General features: G+C 40.5%; 1 protein-coding gene across 1 annotated transcript; it reads left to right on the top strand.

Moving 5' to 3' along the window:
- Positions 1-637: 637 nt before the first annotated feature.
- On the top strand, positions 638-2,632 carry LOC138854457 (uncharacterized). Its single transcript, XM_070097839.1, has one exon. The coding sequence runs from the start codon at positions 638-640 to the stop codon at positions 2,630-2,632; it is 1,995 nt and encodes a 664-aa protein (XP_069953940.1).
- The last annotated feature ends 13,731 nt before the right edge of the window (positions 2,633-16,363 follow it).

Genomic DNA, 16,363 nt, shown 5'->3' with positions numbered 1-16,363 from the left:
TCACAATCCATCCCACTAATAGAATATTTGCCCAACCCAATTTTCAATGTTACCCAAAAGTCTTTGATCTTACCTACCCACGTATATGGCAGGCATTAGAAATCATTTCCAGTGTTCTCATTGCACATTAACATTATGCAATGTTTTCTTTTTCACATTTAACATTATTTGCATTGGAGTTGAGGAGGTCTAGAGTATCGATGGTTGCATTGTAACTAGTTAAGGGTGTAAGTCGAATCGAAACATCGTCGTAAGTTTGTCTAAGTGCGAGTTATTTGTACCAATGTAGTACCAACAATTTTCATGTTTATCGTCTTATTAAAAAACTGTATTCATCTGCATTTATTACTTAATTTACTTAGTGTTTTTATGGCATTTAATCACATGTGAATAGAAGTTCAACAAGCTAATTAGACTTTCAAAATCTAGTTCATTATTTTCATTAAAAATAAACATAATGAATACTAATGCATGTACGTGTACATACATACGCGTAAACACACGAAAATACGTAGACCGGTATGTATGCTCACAAATACCTCCATGTATACACCTAAATACAAGGCTTGCACTCAGTAGCTGCAATAATTGTTTTGAGTATTTTCATGTTAATTCTGCAGCAATGTATTCTGCAGCAATGTATCCTGCACCAGTGTATTCTGCAGCAGTGTATTCTGCAGCAGTGTATTCTGCATCAGTGTATTCTGCATCAGTGTATTCTGCAGCAATGTATTCTGCACCAGTGTATTCTGCACCAGTGTATTCTGCACCAGTGTATTCTGCACCAGTGTATTCTGCATCAGTGTATTCTGCATCAGTGTATTCTGCAGCAATGTATTCTGCACCAGTGTATTCTGCACCAGTGTATTCTGCACCAGTGTATTCTGCACCAGTGTATTCTGCATCAATGTATTCTGCATCAGTGTATTCTGCATCAGTGTGTTCTGCAGCAATGTATTCTGCATCAGTGTATTCTGCATCAGTGTATTCTGCAGCAATGTATTCTCCACCAGTGTATTCTCCACCAGTGTATTCTCCACCAGTGTATTCTCCACCAGTGTATTCTGCACCAGTGTATTCTGCACCAGTGTATTCTGCACCAGTGCATTCTCCACCAGTGTACTCTGCTCCAGTGTACTCTGCTCCAGTGTATTCTCCACCAGTGTATTCTGCACCAGTGTATTCTGCACCAGTGTATTCTGCACCAGTGTATTCTGCACCAGTGTATTCTGCACCGGTGTATTCTGCACCAGTGTATTGTGCACCAGTGTATTGTGCACCAGTGTATTCTCCACCAGTGTATTCTCCACCAGTGTATTCTGCACCAGTGTATTCTGCACCAGTGTATTCTGCACTAGTGTATTCTGCTCCAGTGTATTCTCCACCAGTGTATTCTGCACCAGTGTATTCTCCACAAGTGTATTCTGCATCAGTGTATTCTGCACCAGTGTATTCTGCACCAGTGTATTCTGCACCAGTGTATTCTGCACCAGTGTATTCTGCACCAGTGTATTCTTCACCAGTGTATTCTGCACCAGTGTATTTTGCACCAGTGTATTCTGCATCAGTGAATTCTGCACCAGTGTATTCTCCACCAGTGTATTCTGCACCAGTGCATTCTCCACCAGTGTATTCTGCACCAGTGTATTCTCCACCAGTGTATTCTGCACCAGTGTATTCTCCACCAGTGTATTCTGCACCAGTGTATTCTGCACCAGTGTATTCTGCACCAGTGTATTCTGCACAAGTGTATTCTGCACCAGTGTATTCTCCACCAGTGTATTCTCCACCAGTGTATTCTCCACCAGTGTATTCTGCACCAGTGTATTCTGCACCAGTGTATTCTGCACCAGTGTATTCTGCACCAGTGTATTCTGCACCAGTGTATTCTCCACCAGTGTATTCTCCACCAGTGTATTCTCCACCAGTGTATTCTGCACCAGTGTATTCTGCACCAGTGTATTCTGCTCCAGTGTATTCTGCACCAGTGTATTCTGCACCAGTGTATTCTGCATCAGTGTATTCTCCACCAGTGTATTCTCCACCAGTGTATTCTCCACCAGTGTATTCTCCACCAGTGTATTCTGCACCAGTGTATTCTGCACCAGTGTATTCTGCACCAGTGTATTCTGCATCAGTGTATTCTGCACCAGTGTATTCTCCACCAGTGTATTCTCCACCAGTGTATTCTGCACCAGTGTATTCTGCACCAGTGTATTCTCCACCAGTGTATTCTCCACCAGTGTATTCTGCACCAGTGTATTCTGCACCAGTGTATTCTGCACCAGTGTATTCTGCACCAGTGTATTCTGCACCAGTGTATTCTGCACCAGTGTATTCTGCACCAGTGTATTCTGCACCAGTGTATTCTGCACCAGTGTCTTCTGCACAAGTGTATTCTGCACCAGTGTATTCTCCACCAGTGTATTCTGCACCAGTGTATTCTGCACCAGTGTATTCTCCACCAGTGTATTCTGCACCAGTGTATTCTGCACCAGTGTATTCTCCACCAGTGTATTCTGCACCAGTGTATTCTGCACCAGTGTATTCTCCACCAGTGTATTCTGCACCAGTGTATTCTGCACCAGTGTATTCTGCGCCAGTGTGGAGCCATCAACTTCCATACACTTGAATAATCTCTAATAAATCAAAATTTTTCCACCATATGAGCTAAATGTTCAACCATTAAAGGAAATCCCAAATTACGTGAACTACGATCACAAAGTATAAGTTACTTAGATGAGATACTCAGAAACCTTGACGACGTAGTAGTGGAGGCAGGCTTCATACGTAGTCTTAAGACTAGGTATGACATGGTCCACAAAGCTAAGGAGTAAATCTAGCAAGTAACAAGCTGGCAGGGGTCAGGGTCTGAAACCCGACCTCTGCTACCACAAATTGGTAAGTACAAAGTGAAGAGTATGGACGCACGTACTCACGCACGCACTTACGCACGCACGCCCACGTAGACACAGACAGAGAGACACACACACACACACACACACACACACACACACACACACACACACACACACACACACACACACACACACACACACACACACACACACACGTGTTGATATACACTGCACATTGACCATGATGGTTTGACTTTAATATCACACTCGGCAATACCTATTCAATTTGCATCCTAATTAAAGCGAATCTATCTCACCTGCCGAGCCGCACGACCACGTTACCAAAATACTCCGAACCACTCTAGCTACATTATCATAGCATTCTGGACCACCATGGCCACTATCATAGCATACTGGGCCACCATGGCCACTTTTTTCATAGAGTACTTGGCCACGAAGCCCTCATAGGAACACATGACCTGAAGATCACGTCAACAGGTTTATGCTAGATAGGTCCAGCTCATAATTTATCTTCCTTACTCATTGTTTTGGAACCTATTATTAAACCTACCCAGAGTGGCCTGGGCAAACGATAATTTTACGAATGTACGGTGATTCTTCTAAGTCGCAACAGCACCTTTAAAAAAAGAAGAATACGAATCAAATTCCATAACTTTTAAAGGAGTGGACCGTAAGCCAGCGGAAGGCCGCGATCAGATGGCCAAAAACTACAGTGGCGAATTATCATATACCTAAGACCCTCGTCAGAAAACACTTGTCCTGTTTCTTGACTAACCTTTCCCAACCTAACATGCAGAACCCGAACGGGAATGTTTGTGCCATTCCTCTTTTGAATTTAGTGATGGACGCTGCTCGTCTAAATAAGGCACCTATTATGACCATTAAACTTCGTATTCCACAATACAGAGGTTGGAACATTTTCGCAGTAACTTATATCACAGTGGGTGAAATAATTCACAAATAACACACTTAGGAAAAGAAACTTTAAAACGACATAGTAGTCACTTGGACTTTCTCTTACTTTCTTTACTCTCTTTTCCAAACTTTCTTTTTTAACTTTTTTCCCCTCCTCGGCCACTTTTCAACCTGTCTCCCAGTCTTCTCCTTTTTTCAGTTGTGACTTGATAATGGTCCAGGACAGACCGGAACGTCGTCAAAGATTTCCTCGTTTCAGCGTGGGCCATTTGTGAATTATTACAATATTCATCTGAAAGAGCTAAAATCGCAAGAGTCATGCAGTGATAGGGAACAAGAAGGTAATCAAGGTTGATCCGTCGAAGTGGAGTGTAGATCCAGTTCCCTGGAGAATAGATGGCAATACGATTATGCAATTAAATACCCATTCATAATTCAAGACATTTATTGATTAGAGAAACAGAATAAAATATCAACACGCTAGAAAAGAGAGAGAAATGTTCCACCCACATAGTGGGCTTTATCAAGTCACGAACAGATCTACCTGGAGAGAGAATGAGAGCTTAGTGGGAAGCAGAGACAGGTAAAGTATGTTGAAACTGTTGTCTTGGGCAAACTTCTGGTCATGAGTCTCTTCTCACGGTATTAAAGCTTAAGAAGCCACTTGTAGCCACACATTTCCTTAATAAATAATGACTAACTGTGTATGTGCTTCTTTATCTACAGAGAATCGCTATCCATATGGTACATCGTTCAGATAAATCGATGTTTACCCCCAGTCACTGTGTATGTACATCAGTTAGCAATGTTTATTGCAGCTTGTTTGTGTGTAAAATGTGGTAGACACCGAGGCTAGTGCCAATACATCCAGCCACAACGATACGTTTACTGTTCGTTGACTATTGACCACAGGTTTCTACAGCACATGCTGTGGAATGGGTTACGGATATCTGAATTGTACCTGGTGATGAAAAGAGCGAGACATTCTCCCAGTCACTATAATATTGGTATAATACAATACTGACAAGTTAATGAGAAACACCAATGTGCAACACTAGCCAAACTGTTGCACATGTGTCTAATTTTGTTCCAATAAAAGGTAGCTGAGTCATGTGTCTTGTCTTCACTATTATCGACTGTAAGACTTTTCGATGCAAACTTTGCCAAGTGTTAGTCAATGGACATCAAGTGCTAGGCTAGTATAGGTTCAGATCAGCTTTTGTAACATCAAATTAGCCTTGTGTGGACTGAGGTGGAAATCTAAGATTTGGAAAGGTTCGATTAAATTAGCATCATTTAAGTCTTTGAGGATTTTTGCTCGGGTTAGACTAGACTGGATTAATTTAGAAAACATTTGAATTGGTAACTTTAAAAACATACGAGATAGTGTTAGACTCGACTTAGTTACTAGAGATAAAGTTAAGATACTTATAATTACTATTATATTCATGTTAAAATACTAAACTCACAGGGATGATACTAATTAAATGGCATAAGCTAATTACCGTTTAATTAACGTATCCAGTTCCCGGAGTACGAGACTATGGATTTCACTAGTAAGGAGACAGTTTTACACAAATAACCGGCATGTAGGAGACAAACTTAAGACGACGTTTCGGTCAGACTCAGACCATTAACTAGTCACACAGAAGACCGTTTTCTCATAGAGGATCTTGCTGCCCAAGAAGTATATTATGGAAGAGAGGACGCGTGTCAACAAGAGATAAGAAGTGGCTTTGGGAGGCTTCCGCACTGGGGTGCTGGAGCGAAATATCCTGTAATTGGAGACCAACTGAAATTGATGGTCTAAATGTGTTACAGAGTCAGTTGTGGGAGGAGCACAGGAAGAACAAATGGCATAGTGCTGTGGCTGGAGCCATTCGCAACCCACTAATGGTAAATGGAAATTTAACGACGTTTCTGTTCGTCCTTGATCATTATAAAATCGCAGCTTGATAATATGATCCAGGATGAACCAAAATGTTGTCTGGTTTCGATGAAATTTGTGGATTTGTAGTGAAGAATACAGCCATTATCTTCGCGAAGCAACCAGAATTTTTATTCGTGAATAAATGCTATTATTTAACATTTTTTAATTACACTCCCACATGCACGCGCGCACACGCAACACACACACACACACACACACACACACACACACACACACACACACACACACACACACACAGATTTTGTGTTAGCTACACCTGCTGTTCTAATTCCAGTCTTATACATAGTTCTTCCTGCATAACTATCCTTAATTTCCTTATCACCATTATCCTTATTTATAGAAAATTTCTGATCTATAACCTCTCTTCCTCCTTCATTACCTCAGCTTGCACACTGAACGTGAGCAATCTGAGGCAATCGTTGCATGAAGGACTTAAACCTTCCATTTCTTTTTTTGAGTTGCATGTTTCTTATTTAATATCAAACCTTCATACACCGCACTACAATTTCTCTACCACTTCTCCACATTCTACAGCAACATATAGGAGAGTGCACACAGCTACAAATAGGAGAGTACACACAGCTACAAATAGGAGAGTGCACACAGCTACAAATAGGAGAGTGCACACAGCTACAAATAGGAGAGTACACACAGCCACAAATAGGAGAGTACACACAGCTACAAATAGGAGAGTGCACACAGCTACAAATAGGAGAGTGCACACAGCCACAAATAGGAGAGTGCACACAGCTACAAATAGGAGAGTGCACACAGCTACAAATAGGAGAGTGCACACAGCTACAAATAGGAGAGTGCACACAGCCACAAATAGGAGAGTGCACACAGCCACAAATAGGAGAGTACACACAGCCACAAATAGGAGAGTACACACAGCTACAAATAGGAGAGTGCACACAGCTACAAATAGGAGAGTGCACATAGCCACAAATAGGAGAGTACACACAGCTACAAATAGGAGAGTGCACACAGCTACAAATAGGAGAGTGCACACAGCTACAAATAGGAGAGTGCACACAGCCACAAATAGGAGAGTGCACACAGCCACAAATAGGAGAGTACACACAGCCACAAATAGGAGAGTGCACACAGCCACAAATAGGAGAGTACACACAGCCACAAATAGGAGAGTACACACAGCTACAAATAGGAGAGTGCACACAGCCACAAATAGGAGAGTACACACAGCTACAAATAGGAGAGTACACACAGCCACAAATAGGATAGTACACACAGCTACAAATAGGAGAGTAAACACAGCTACAAATAGGAGAGTGCACACAGCTACAAATAGGAGTACACACAGCTACAAATAGGAGAGTACACACAGCCACAAATAGGATAGTACACACAGCTACAAATAGGAGAGTACACACAGCTACAAATAGGAGAGTACACACAGCTACAAATAGGAGTACACACAGCTACAAATAGGAGAGTACACACAGCTACAAATAGGAGAGTACACACAGCCACAAATAGGAGAGTACACACAGCTACAAATAGGAGAGTACACACAACCACAAATAGAAGAGTATACACAGCTACAAATAGGAGAATACACACAGCTACAAATAGGAGAGTGCACACAGCTACAAATAGCAGAGCGCATACAGCCACAAATAGGAGAGTGCACACAGCCACAAATAGGAGAGTGCACACAGCCACAAATAGGAGAGTGCACACAGCCACAAATAGGAGAGTGCACACAGCTACAAATAGGAGAGTGCACACAGCCACAAATAGGAGAGTGCACACAGCCACAAATAGGAGAGTACACACAGCTACAAATAGGAGAGTACACACACCCACAAATAGGAGAGTACACACAGCCACAAATAGGAGTACACACAGCTACAAATAGGAGAGTACACACAGCCACAAATAGGAGAGTACACACAGCTACAAATAGGAGAGTACACACAGCCACAAATAGGATAGTACACACAGCTACAAATAGGAGAGTACACACAGCTACAAATAGGGGAGTGCACACAGCTACAAATAGGAGAGTGCACGCAGCTACAAATAGGAGAGTGCATACAGCCACAAATAGGAGAGTGCACACAGCCAGAAATAGGAGAGTGCACACAGCCACAAATAGGAGAGTACACACAGCCACAAATAGGAGAGAGCACACAGCCACAAATAGGAGAGTGCACACAGCCACAAATAGGAGAGTACACACAGCTACAAATAGGAGAGTGCACACAGCTACAAATAGGAGAGTGCACACAGCCACAAATAGGAGAGTGCACACAGCCACAAATAGGAGAGTACACACAGCTACAAATAGGAGAGTACACACAGCCACAAATAGGAGAGTACACACAGCTACAAATAGGAGAGTACACACAGCTACAAATAGGAGAGTACACACAGCTACAAATAGGAGAGAGCACACAGCCACAAATAGGAGAGTACACACAGCTACAAATAGGAGAGTGCACACAGCTACAAATAGGAGAGTGCACACAGCCACAAATAGGAGAGTGCACACAGCCACAAATAGGAGAGTACACACAGCTACAAATAGGAGAGTACACACAGCCACAAATAGGAGAGTACACACAGCTACAAATAGGAGAGTACACACAGCCACAAATAGGAGAGTACACACAACTACAAATAGGAGAGTACACACAGCTACAAATAGGAGAGTACACACAGCCACAAATAGGAGAGTACACACAGCTACAAATAGGAGAGTACACACAGCTACAAATAGGAGAGTACACACAGCTACAAATAGGAGAGTACACACAGCCACAAATAGGAGAGTACACACAGCTACAAATAGGAGAGTGCACACAGCTACAAATAGGAGAGTACACACAGCTACAAATAGGAGAGTACACACAGCTACAAATAGGAGAGTGCACACTCCTACCATTGTCCTCTTCTCTCCTAAGATCAAGAGCTTTCACAAGATGAAGGAACTTTTACCGATAAAATTTTCCTAGGAAAGAGAGGTGCTCCTCTTCCTTTATCTATTTCCACATATTTTCCGCACCCCACAAAATGAAAAACTGGAAGCCTGGCAGCCTCTCGGCTCTCTGATGCCAAATGACAGCCAATATCACACGCTCGCCTCTTGACTAAGTTGATGAGTAATCAGAATATCAAAGACTTGGCAATCAGCATGCAAATATGTGACTCTCCCCTGTGGCGCTGGGCCGACCATCTCCTCTCTCCTCCTCCACTCGACTGGTCACAAAAGTCAGGGCTGTTAGAGTGTCTCTAGGATCTCGTTTATTATTTCTTAGGTCATTAATCCGCTGATCAATGACCTACCCGCCAGGCTCCTGAGCAACAGCACCTTGATCAACAACCTCTGACCAACAACGTTATGAACAACAAAGCTCTGGATCAACAAAGCTATGATCAAAAACACTGATCAATAGCCCTCTCAACAACGACACTACGTATTCAACGATTCCCCGATCAACGACAAATTGATCAACGATTCTGATCAACCTCCATCCATTTTTTTTTAATTCTGTCGAATTTGAGGGTTTAATAAATATGAAATCTGGTCTGTCATTTTAAACCATTTTTTTTAAACAAATTAATTTCTACCACCATGGTTTGTTTATAGTGTTCCCGCAGCTCGTCCAGCGAGTGGCTAGTGTATTGTGCACCCTAAGCTCACCTCATGTGAGTGGTTAGTTTACTGTTCACCCTCAGTTTACCTTGTGAGCAGCTAGTTTATTGAACACCCTTAGCTCATCCTGTGAGTGATTATTTTATTGCACAGAGTCAATCCAACCTGTGAGCATCTACATTACTAGACATCCTCAGCACATCAAGTGAGCAGGAAGTTTATTGTGCACCCGCAGCTCACTTTGTGAGCGGTTAGTTTATTCTGTAGCTCACACTTTGGGCGATTAGTTTACTTAAACTCAAAACATCCTCCAAGGGGTAACGCAAAAGATAAGTATGCACGAGTCGTAATCATACAATAATACAGCACGTTAATTGCATTCCTGTCTTTAATCTGTAAAAATTCTCTCAAACACACACACAACCACAAATAGGTGAGTACACACACACACACAATGAGTGTGGTACCACCACTCTAATTTCATTACGTCAGATCCATATGTGAGATCCAGCTGAATTTGGCGCATCTGGCTTTGACACGTCTGGTTCTCGTGTGTGATGCATCTCTTTGTATGTAAGACACCGATTAATTTATCGTGAAATCATCGATGTAACATATGTACTAAATAACAAATAAAGATGTAATCTTCCCCATGTGTCTGTCTTCATCTCTGCCGATAATAAGCACCTGGATCACCTCCAGTAATGGGAGCAATAAATTATAGACAAGAAATAACACAAATTACGTAACGCACACTTCCTAGCGAGTAAAATAACACTGCATAACAGGTGTAACACTAAGAGCATACAAGACATAACACTACACAATAATTGAATTACAAACTACTGAAAGCTATATAAATATATATGTATATATCAAAACACATGACAGTGTGCAATAACACTAAATTACGATGGTTTAATATTTAGAACAATAACATGCAGCACTCCATTGAGGCAGAGATAAACTAATCAGCAACAGATTTTGGGTATGCATATATGGATGTGTACATAATAGGCAGCCTCGTTAACCCTCGTGGAGGCGATAAGTTTTAAACCTTACAAGCCATCCAACCACAGCCTGCTTATCGTTTACTGGTTTTACTTAATATTCCTCCAAAACCTCAAGTGAATGCGTGTATTGGATACTAACTGGTCATTCATTCCTTCCTTTATCTGAATATATGACACAATAATGTGTTCCACTCACCGAACTGTGTCTGGAACAATCTCTGAACACAAATTTAGGAAAGGATGCTCTAGACGACGTTTCCATCCCATCTTGTTTCATTTATCATGTCACAACAGTTGTGGCTCTGTAATGGCCCAAGACAGGCTTAAATGCCTGAAGATTCTTCTTGATCGAAAGTGTTGGTTAGTTGTAGATTTGTTGTCGCTTGTTAAAACAGTCAGCACTCTTCAGCGTCGCTTTGCAATTGTGGCACCGCTCAGGCACTGTTCTGAATCTCCATGAACGTGCATGTCATTAACAGAATACACATTACGGAAAAAAAATTTTCATGCATTTAATGTTAATACAAGGTTAAAGGTCAATGAGATAGCAAAGGTCACATAAAGGCTTTCTTTATTACACCTGAATACTGTCATTTACTAAAGCTTATTCTGTGTGTATACACAGACTTTTGTTGTATATACCAAGTCTATATACTATGTTGTATATACTGAGTGTATATGCAGGAAAACCCGAGCGCTTTCACGTGTAGGCAGATGAAAGAGCTGGTTGTTTTTTTCTTTTCTGCCTTTTTTCTCATATTTACAGTCACAAATGCTTTCCATACATACATTATATATATATAATATATATATATATGTCGTGCCGAATATGTAAAACTGGTGAATTAGCAAGAACTCATTTAAAATTAAGTCCTTTCTAAAATTTTCTCTTATACGTTTAAAGATATATTTTTTCCATTAATGTTGATGTAAAAATTTATAATTTTGCACCAAGAGGAACTTAGAAAACTTGCCTAACCTTATTATAACAAGAACAATTTATTTTAGCCTAACCCAAGTAAATATATTTTAGATTTATTTACAATAATTTAATACTAAGCAAACACAGTGAAATATATTTTTTTTCGTTAGGTTCAGAATGATTTTGGCGAAATTATTGCATACACAAATTTTCACTTGTCCTATATGGCAAGATGAACGTTGCTATTTAAGCCAAGATCGCAAGTTCTGCCTATTCGGCACGACATATATATATATATATATATATATATATATATATATATATATATATATATATATATATATATATATATATATATATACACCTTTCTTATATATATATATATATATATGTATATATACACACCTTTCTTCCTCTCCTCTCTCTCTCTCTCAATATATCCAGTGATGTTCTAAAATTATATATTTAATGTAATATTACAAAATAATTATATGCAAACCATGGTGATAATATGTGAAGATATAACCTGGGAATAATTCAACAAGGCTTACTTCTAAGCTATATATATATAAATAAACTCCTTTCAAAAATTTGCAGTAGCAAGGATATAAAATGTTTGTGGGGAAAAAAGCCAGGGAGTCCTTCTTACAAGACCGTCAGCTGGTGATGGAGAGGGTAAAGAAAACGGAAGACGGACGGAAACGCAACGAGCGTGAGGATTTACGAGGCAGCAGATGGCCAGGCATAATTTTGGGGTCGTGGGAGAGGAAAGTTAATGAACAGCGGTTATGGAAGAAAAGAGAATTTCGACCTTGCCACTAGTTTCTCGTTAAGAATTTTTACTTTGGCACAAGCATCTCCTCAAGAATTTCCTTCAAGTTGCTCATTAACAGCTATCACGTTGGGTCCATTGATGATGCAGCAGGAGGGCTTTTGATTGACATAAAAGTAGACTTACTTTATCATGTCCACTGACTTATAGCCGGCCTATGAATACAATAATTATAATGTTCATTGCCGGTGTCGGTCTTTTCCAAAGTCAGTCGTTTACATGAAGATCAAAAATGGTTATAATAACCATTAATTTTTAGAGGGGGCGACTGGTGAACCAGCGGAAGGCCTCGGTCAGATGACGAAAAGCTCCAGAAAATACTTGTCAAGTTTCCCGACAAACCTTACCGAACCTCAGTCGTTAAGAATTTCAACTGCTGCTAGTCAGTTCTGTAGCTTGTGGTGAAACGTTCATCTCACAAGTGAAAGGGCACGGATTCGAATTTCAGGCTGAAAGGGTTGTATGGGCAAATCCCCTTACATCTGTTGCCTCTGTTCTAGCAATAAACATATGTTCGTGTTATTATAAGAAGCATTAGCACCGCTTACTTATTCAACGCTCCAAACACACACTGTGGTTAGCATTTCATTCTCGGATTAAATAAATCGCACTTACATAGAACGTACAAGTGTTCGAAGTGAAATCTTTATATTTATAAGAGAGAGAGAGAGAGAGAGAGAGAGAGAGAGAGAGAGAGAGAGAAGCATAAGAGGAGGGAGAGGAAGAGAAACAAAATTCAGAGCGTCCAGTGCAGGGTTAAAAGCAATAAAGCGTGGGAGTGAAAAGCCATAATGAAAAGGGAAGGTGAGAGGTGTAGCCAATGATATGTGAGGAGCCGCGAGGAGGCAGCGCCCTCAGGGAATTATTACTGTGTCCAGGGCACCGGAAAATACATTAAAAGGCAAATGAAAAGATTGTGAATACGTGCCTCAGAGATCTGCCTTGAGGGGGTTGGGGCTCATGTGAGTCATGTAAATGCTCGAGAAATAGAGATGAGAACAGTTTCCCTAGAGATGACAGCATAATTTGTTGGAAGATGAGATCACAGTTCCCTGAGAAATGATAGCACAATTCCATGAGAGATGAGTTTATAATTTACTGAGAGATGATAGCAGAGTTCCCTGAGAGATGATAGCAGAGTTCCCTGAGAGATAGCAGAGTTCCCTGAGAGATGATAGCAGAGTTCCCTGAGAGATGATAGCACAGTTCCCTGAGAGATTAAAGTGCAGTTTCCTGAGAGATTAAAGCACAGAGATAATAGCATAATTCCCGAAAGATGATATGGCAGTTTCCTGATGCATGACACTGGATTTAACAGTGTGTACGCACTTATTTGTGGTTGCAGGGGTCGAGTCATAGCTACTGTGTGTGTGTGTGTGTGTGTGTGTGTGTGTGTGTGTGTGTGTGTGTGTGTGTGTGTGTGTGTGTGTGTGTGTGTGTGTGTGTGTGTGTGTGTGTGTGCGTGTGTGCGTGTGTGTGTGTGCGTGTGTGTGTGTTTAGCTAATTCAATTGACCTCTCTTTTCCTGGAGATCGAAGAGAGACCAGTAGTCGTGTGTGGGTGCACGGGATATACGCCGTCGAGCCCTAGGATAAACAATACGTTGGTGATGGTGGATCATCACTTGTGCTGTCACTGTACCGAAACAGCATCTTCTGTAAGTCTTTATCCTGACGACGTATCTCCCAGTGTCTATTTTTTTCAACATTGAGCGAAACTCTCAGAATATAGACTTGCTCAGTAAATTTTCTCTTTTTATCGATGCTATTTGTCACCCAACCATACCAGCCAAGAGATTTATAAGTCTGCTAAGCAATTGACGCGCTTCTCAATAAATACTCAGGTGTCGTACATGTGTCTTAGTTGCCAACTTATCGGTATTATACCGGTTACCTAATGATATTTGCATAACACAGTAACACCATGGAATCTTGGTACAAAGAATACCTTCTGCAACACTAATTAGTCAGGGCTTACGATCCTGACTTACTCTCATTATCGGGCCACCGCACCCACATATGACGACCCCTTCAACTGTTGCCTCTCACTACATCTACAACTCCGTTATTATATCTCTAGCCCACCTCAAGGACCTGACATACTTCCTCTAGTGGACCCCGCCCACATGAGAACATACTTTCAGCTGCTGCTTCTAATCACAGCCTCCACTGGAGTATAAATGCTTCCTTCTTGATGCTTCTGTATTTGAGTAATAAAGCTTTCTGTGAAGATATAACTTCTCTCAATAAAGTAACCCTTCATCACCTACTGCTTCTCTTCACTTGTACATTGTGCTGAAAAGGTCGAAATAAATGGCCTGTATCTTTCAAATTCTCTGTCACACACAAAATCGTGTTTACCAGAGTGCCTCCACTAACAAAAATATAACATAACTATGATGAGAAGACGAATAGGGATTTTTTTTAACATTGCGGCCGTCTGCCACCCAGGTAGGGTGACTCGACGACGAGAAAAAACAACATAGAATAAGCCGGGAGTGCAGCTCCAGATAATGACTACCACCTTTGTGAATGTAAATCCATGACAATGCTTCAACTCCTATGAAGTATACACATCGTAGATTATTATACATTTATATACATTTCAGAAATCATTGAATAAATTTATGTTCACATGCTCTCATATTGCACTAGACATTGGAAAGTATTAAAATTAATTAAAACTAGATGATTCTTATCTGCATTATGAAGATTTTAATAGGTGCCAAAATGTGTAATTATCACACTCTGAGAGAGACTGGCAGTATTTATTATTAATTATTATTGTACTCGTGGTAAAGCGCTGAACCTGTAGGAAGTTTCATTACTCCTGGATAATGAAAGTTAATCAAGTTTGCTCCAAAGAATGAAAGGGCACCTTTGATTCCTTGAATCAACACGAAGGCACCTCCACTGAAAGACAAGGTGCAGGAGAAAAGACAAAGGTAAGAGCAAAGCAAATACATCACTTCTTGTTTACGACACTGAGCGGTCATTGTGTCCTCTTGCTTCACCTGTGTATCTCTTAATTAGTCCTGCAGCTTTTTATCTCCTCTACTGGATTTACACTGGTTTTAATTGTTATAATAATTGTAAAAATAAATCCCTGCCATCAACGATGGTACTTTAGTGAGCAGTATCGTCTACTTAAGACTGTATACACTGACAGGTGCGTATTATTGTATATCCACTTTACCTATATTAGGGATCAGTGGCCTCAGGTGATATGCAACCTTAAAATTCTTTATGTTGTCGATAGTCCCTAAACTTACTTATTTACTTACGAGAGTAATTCATTTCAGAGGATGACGGAGGCTTGATCATCCTCTTGCTAGATGGGCATTCTACTCTTCAAGTAAGGCTTCCCAATAAACCGATAATCCTACCCTTCACCTAGCTGTTGACATTTCCGGGGGTCAGTGCCCCCGCAGCCTGGTCCCGGATCAGTCCTCGTTTCCTGACAAACTCTTGTTATTCCTTGTTTTTAAGCAAAATGCTATAAGGTCGATTTTATACAAGAATCGACGATCTTGGAGAGTTTATTTTTATACCCTGACAAGATGACGACTGTGATTGTCATGTTGGTCTGCGGCTGCCGGCAGTAACAACCTGGATGACCAGCTAGTCACCATGAAAGTCTATCGTCTGACCAATCCTGACCAATCACAGGTATATCTTTCCCCAGCGGGCATATAGGCTATACAGCAGTGGCTCTCAGAAGAATGTCGCAATAAGAACTATCCTAAAAACTTGTTCCTCAGTAAAAGACTAAAACGATCGGAAAAACGACAAACACTGATACGTGAACGACAGGTTTTACAGTAGTTTTTTTTATTGTTCTCGGTGGTTTACTATTTTATTTGTGCGCATTTGAACATAGCCTTATAAGTATTTTTATATGTTCAGGTGCTTTTATAATTATATGTATTATACGTATTAACTATATTTGTATTTTATGATCTGCTAAATTTGATTAATTGATGTTAAGCTAACCTCATGTAACCTTACATAACCGAAATTAAATAATATTTGAGAAAAAAAAAAGTTATCACATAAACATAAATGATAAAGTGAAAGATAAGACACTTGTGCAACATCTGGTTATCTTTATTGTAGATAACCAGATGTTGCACAAGTGTCTTATTTCATCGTGACGGTATTGTACACCTGTCTTGCACAAATGATAATGTAAATAGGATATGATGAACCCCAACGACGTAATTTTATGTAA

The sequence above is a fragment of the Cherax quadricarinatus genome, chromosome 60 (genome assembly GCF_038502225.1).
Source record: "Cherax quadricarinatus isolate ZL_2023a chromosome 60, ASM3850222v1, whole genome shotgun sequence".
Lineage (NCBI taxonomy): Eukaryota > Metazoa > Arthropoda > Malacostraca > Decapoda > Parastacidae > Cherax > Cherax quadricarinatus.
This window is presented reverse-complemented; position numbering and strand designations above follow the sequence as displayed.

Bases quoted from the DNA above. Each gene is read 5' to 3' on its own strand.
- LOC138854457 (XM_070097839.1), top strand. From the start codon at position 638: ATGTATCCTGCACCAGTGTATTCTGCAGCAGTGTATTCTGCAGCAGTG.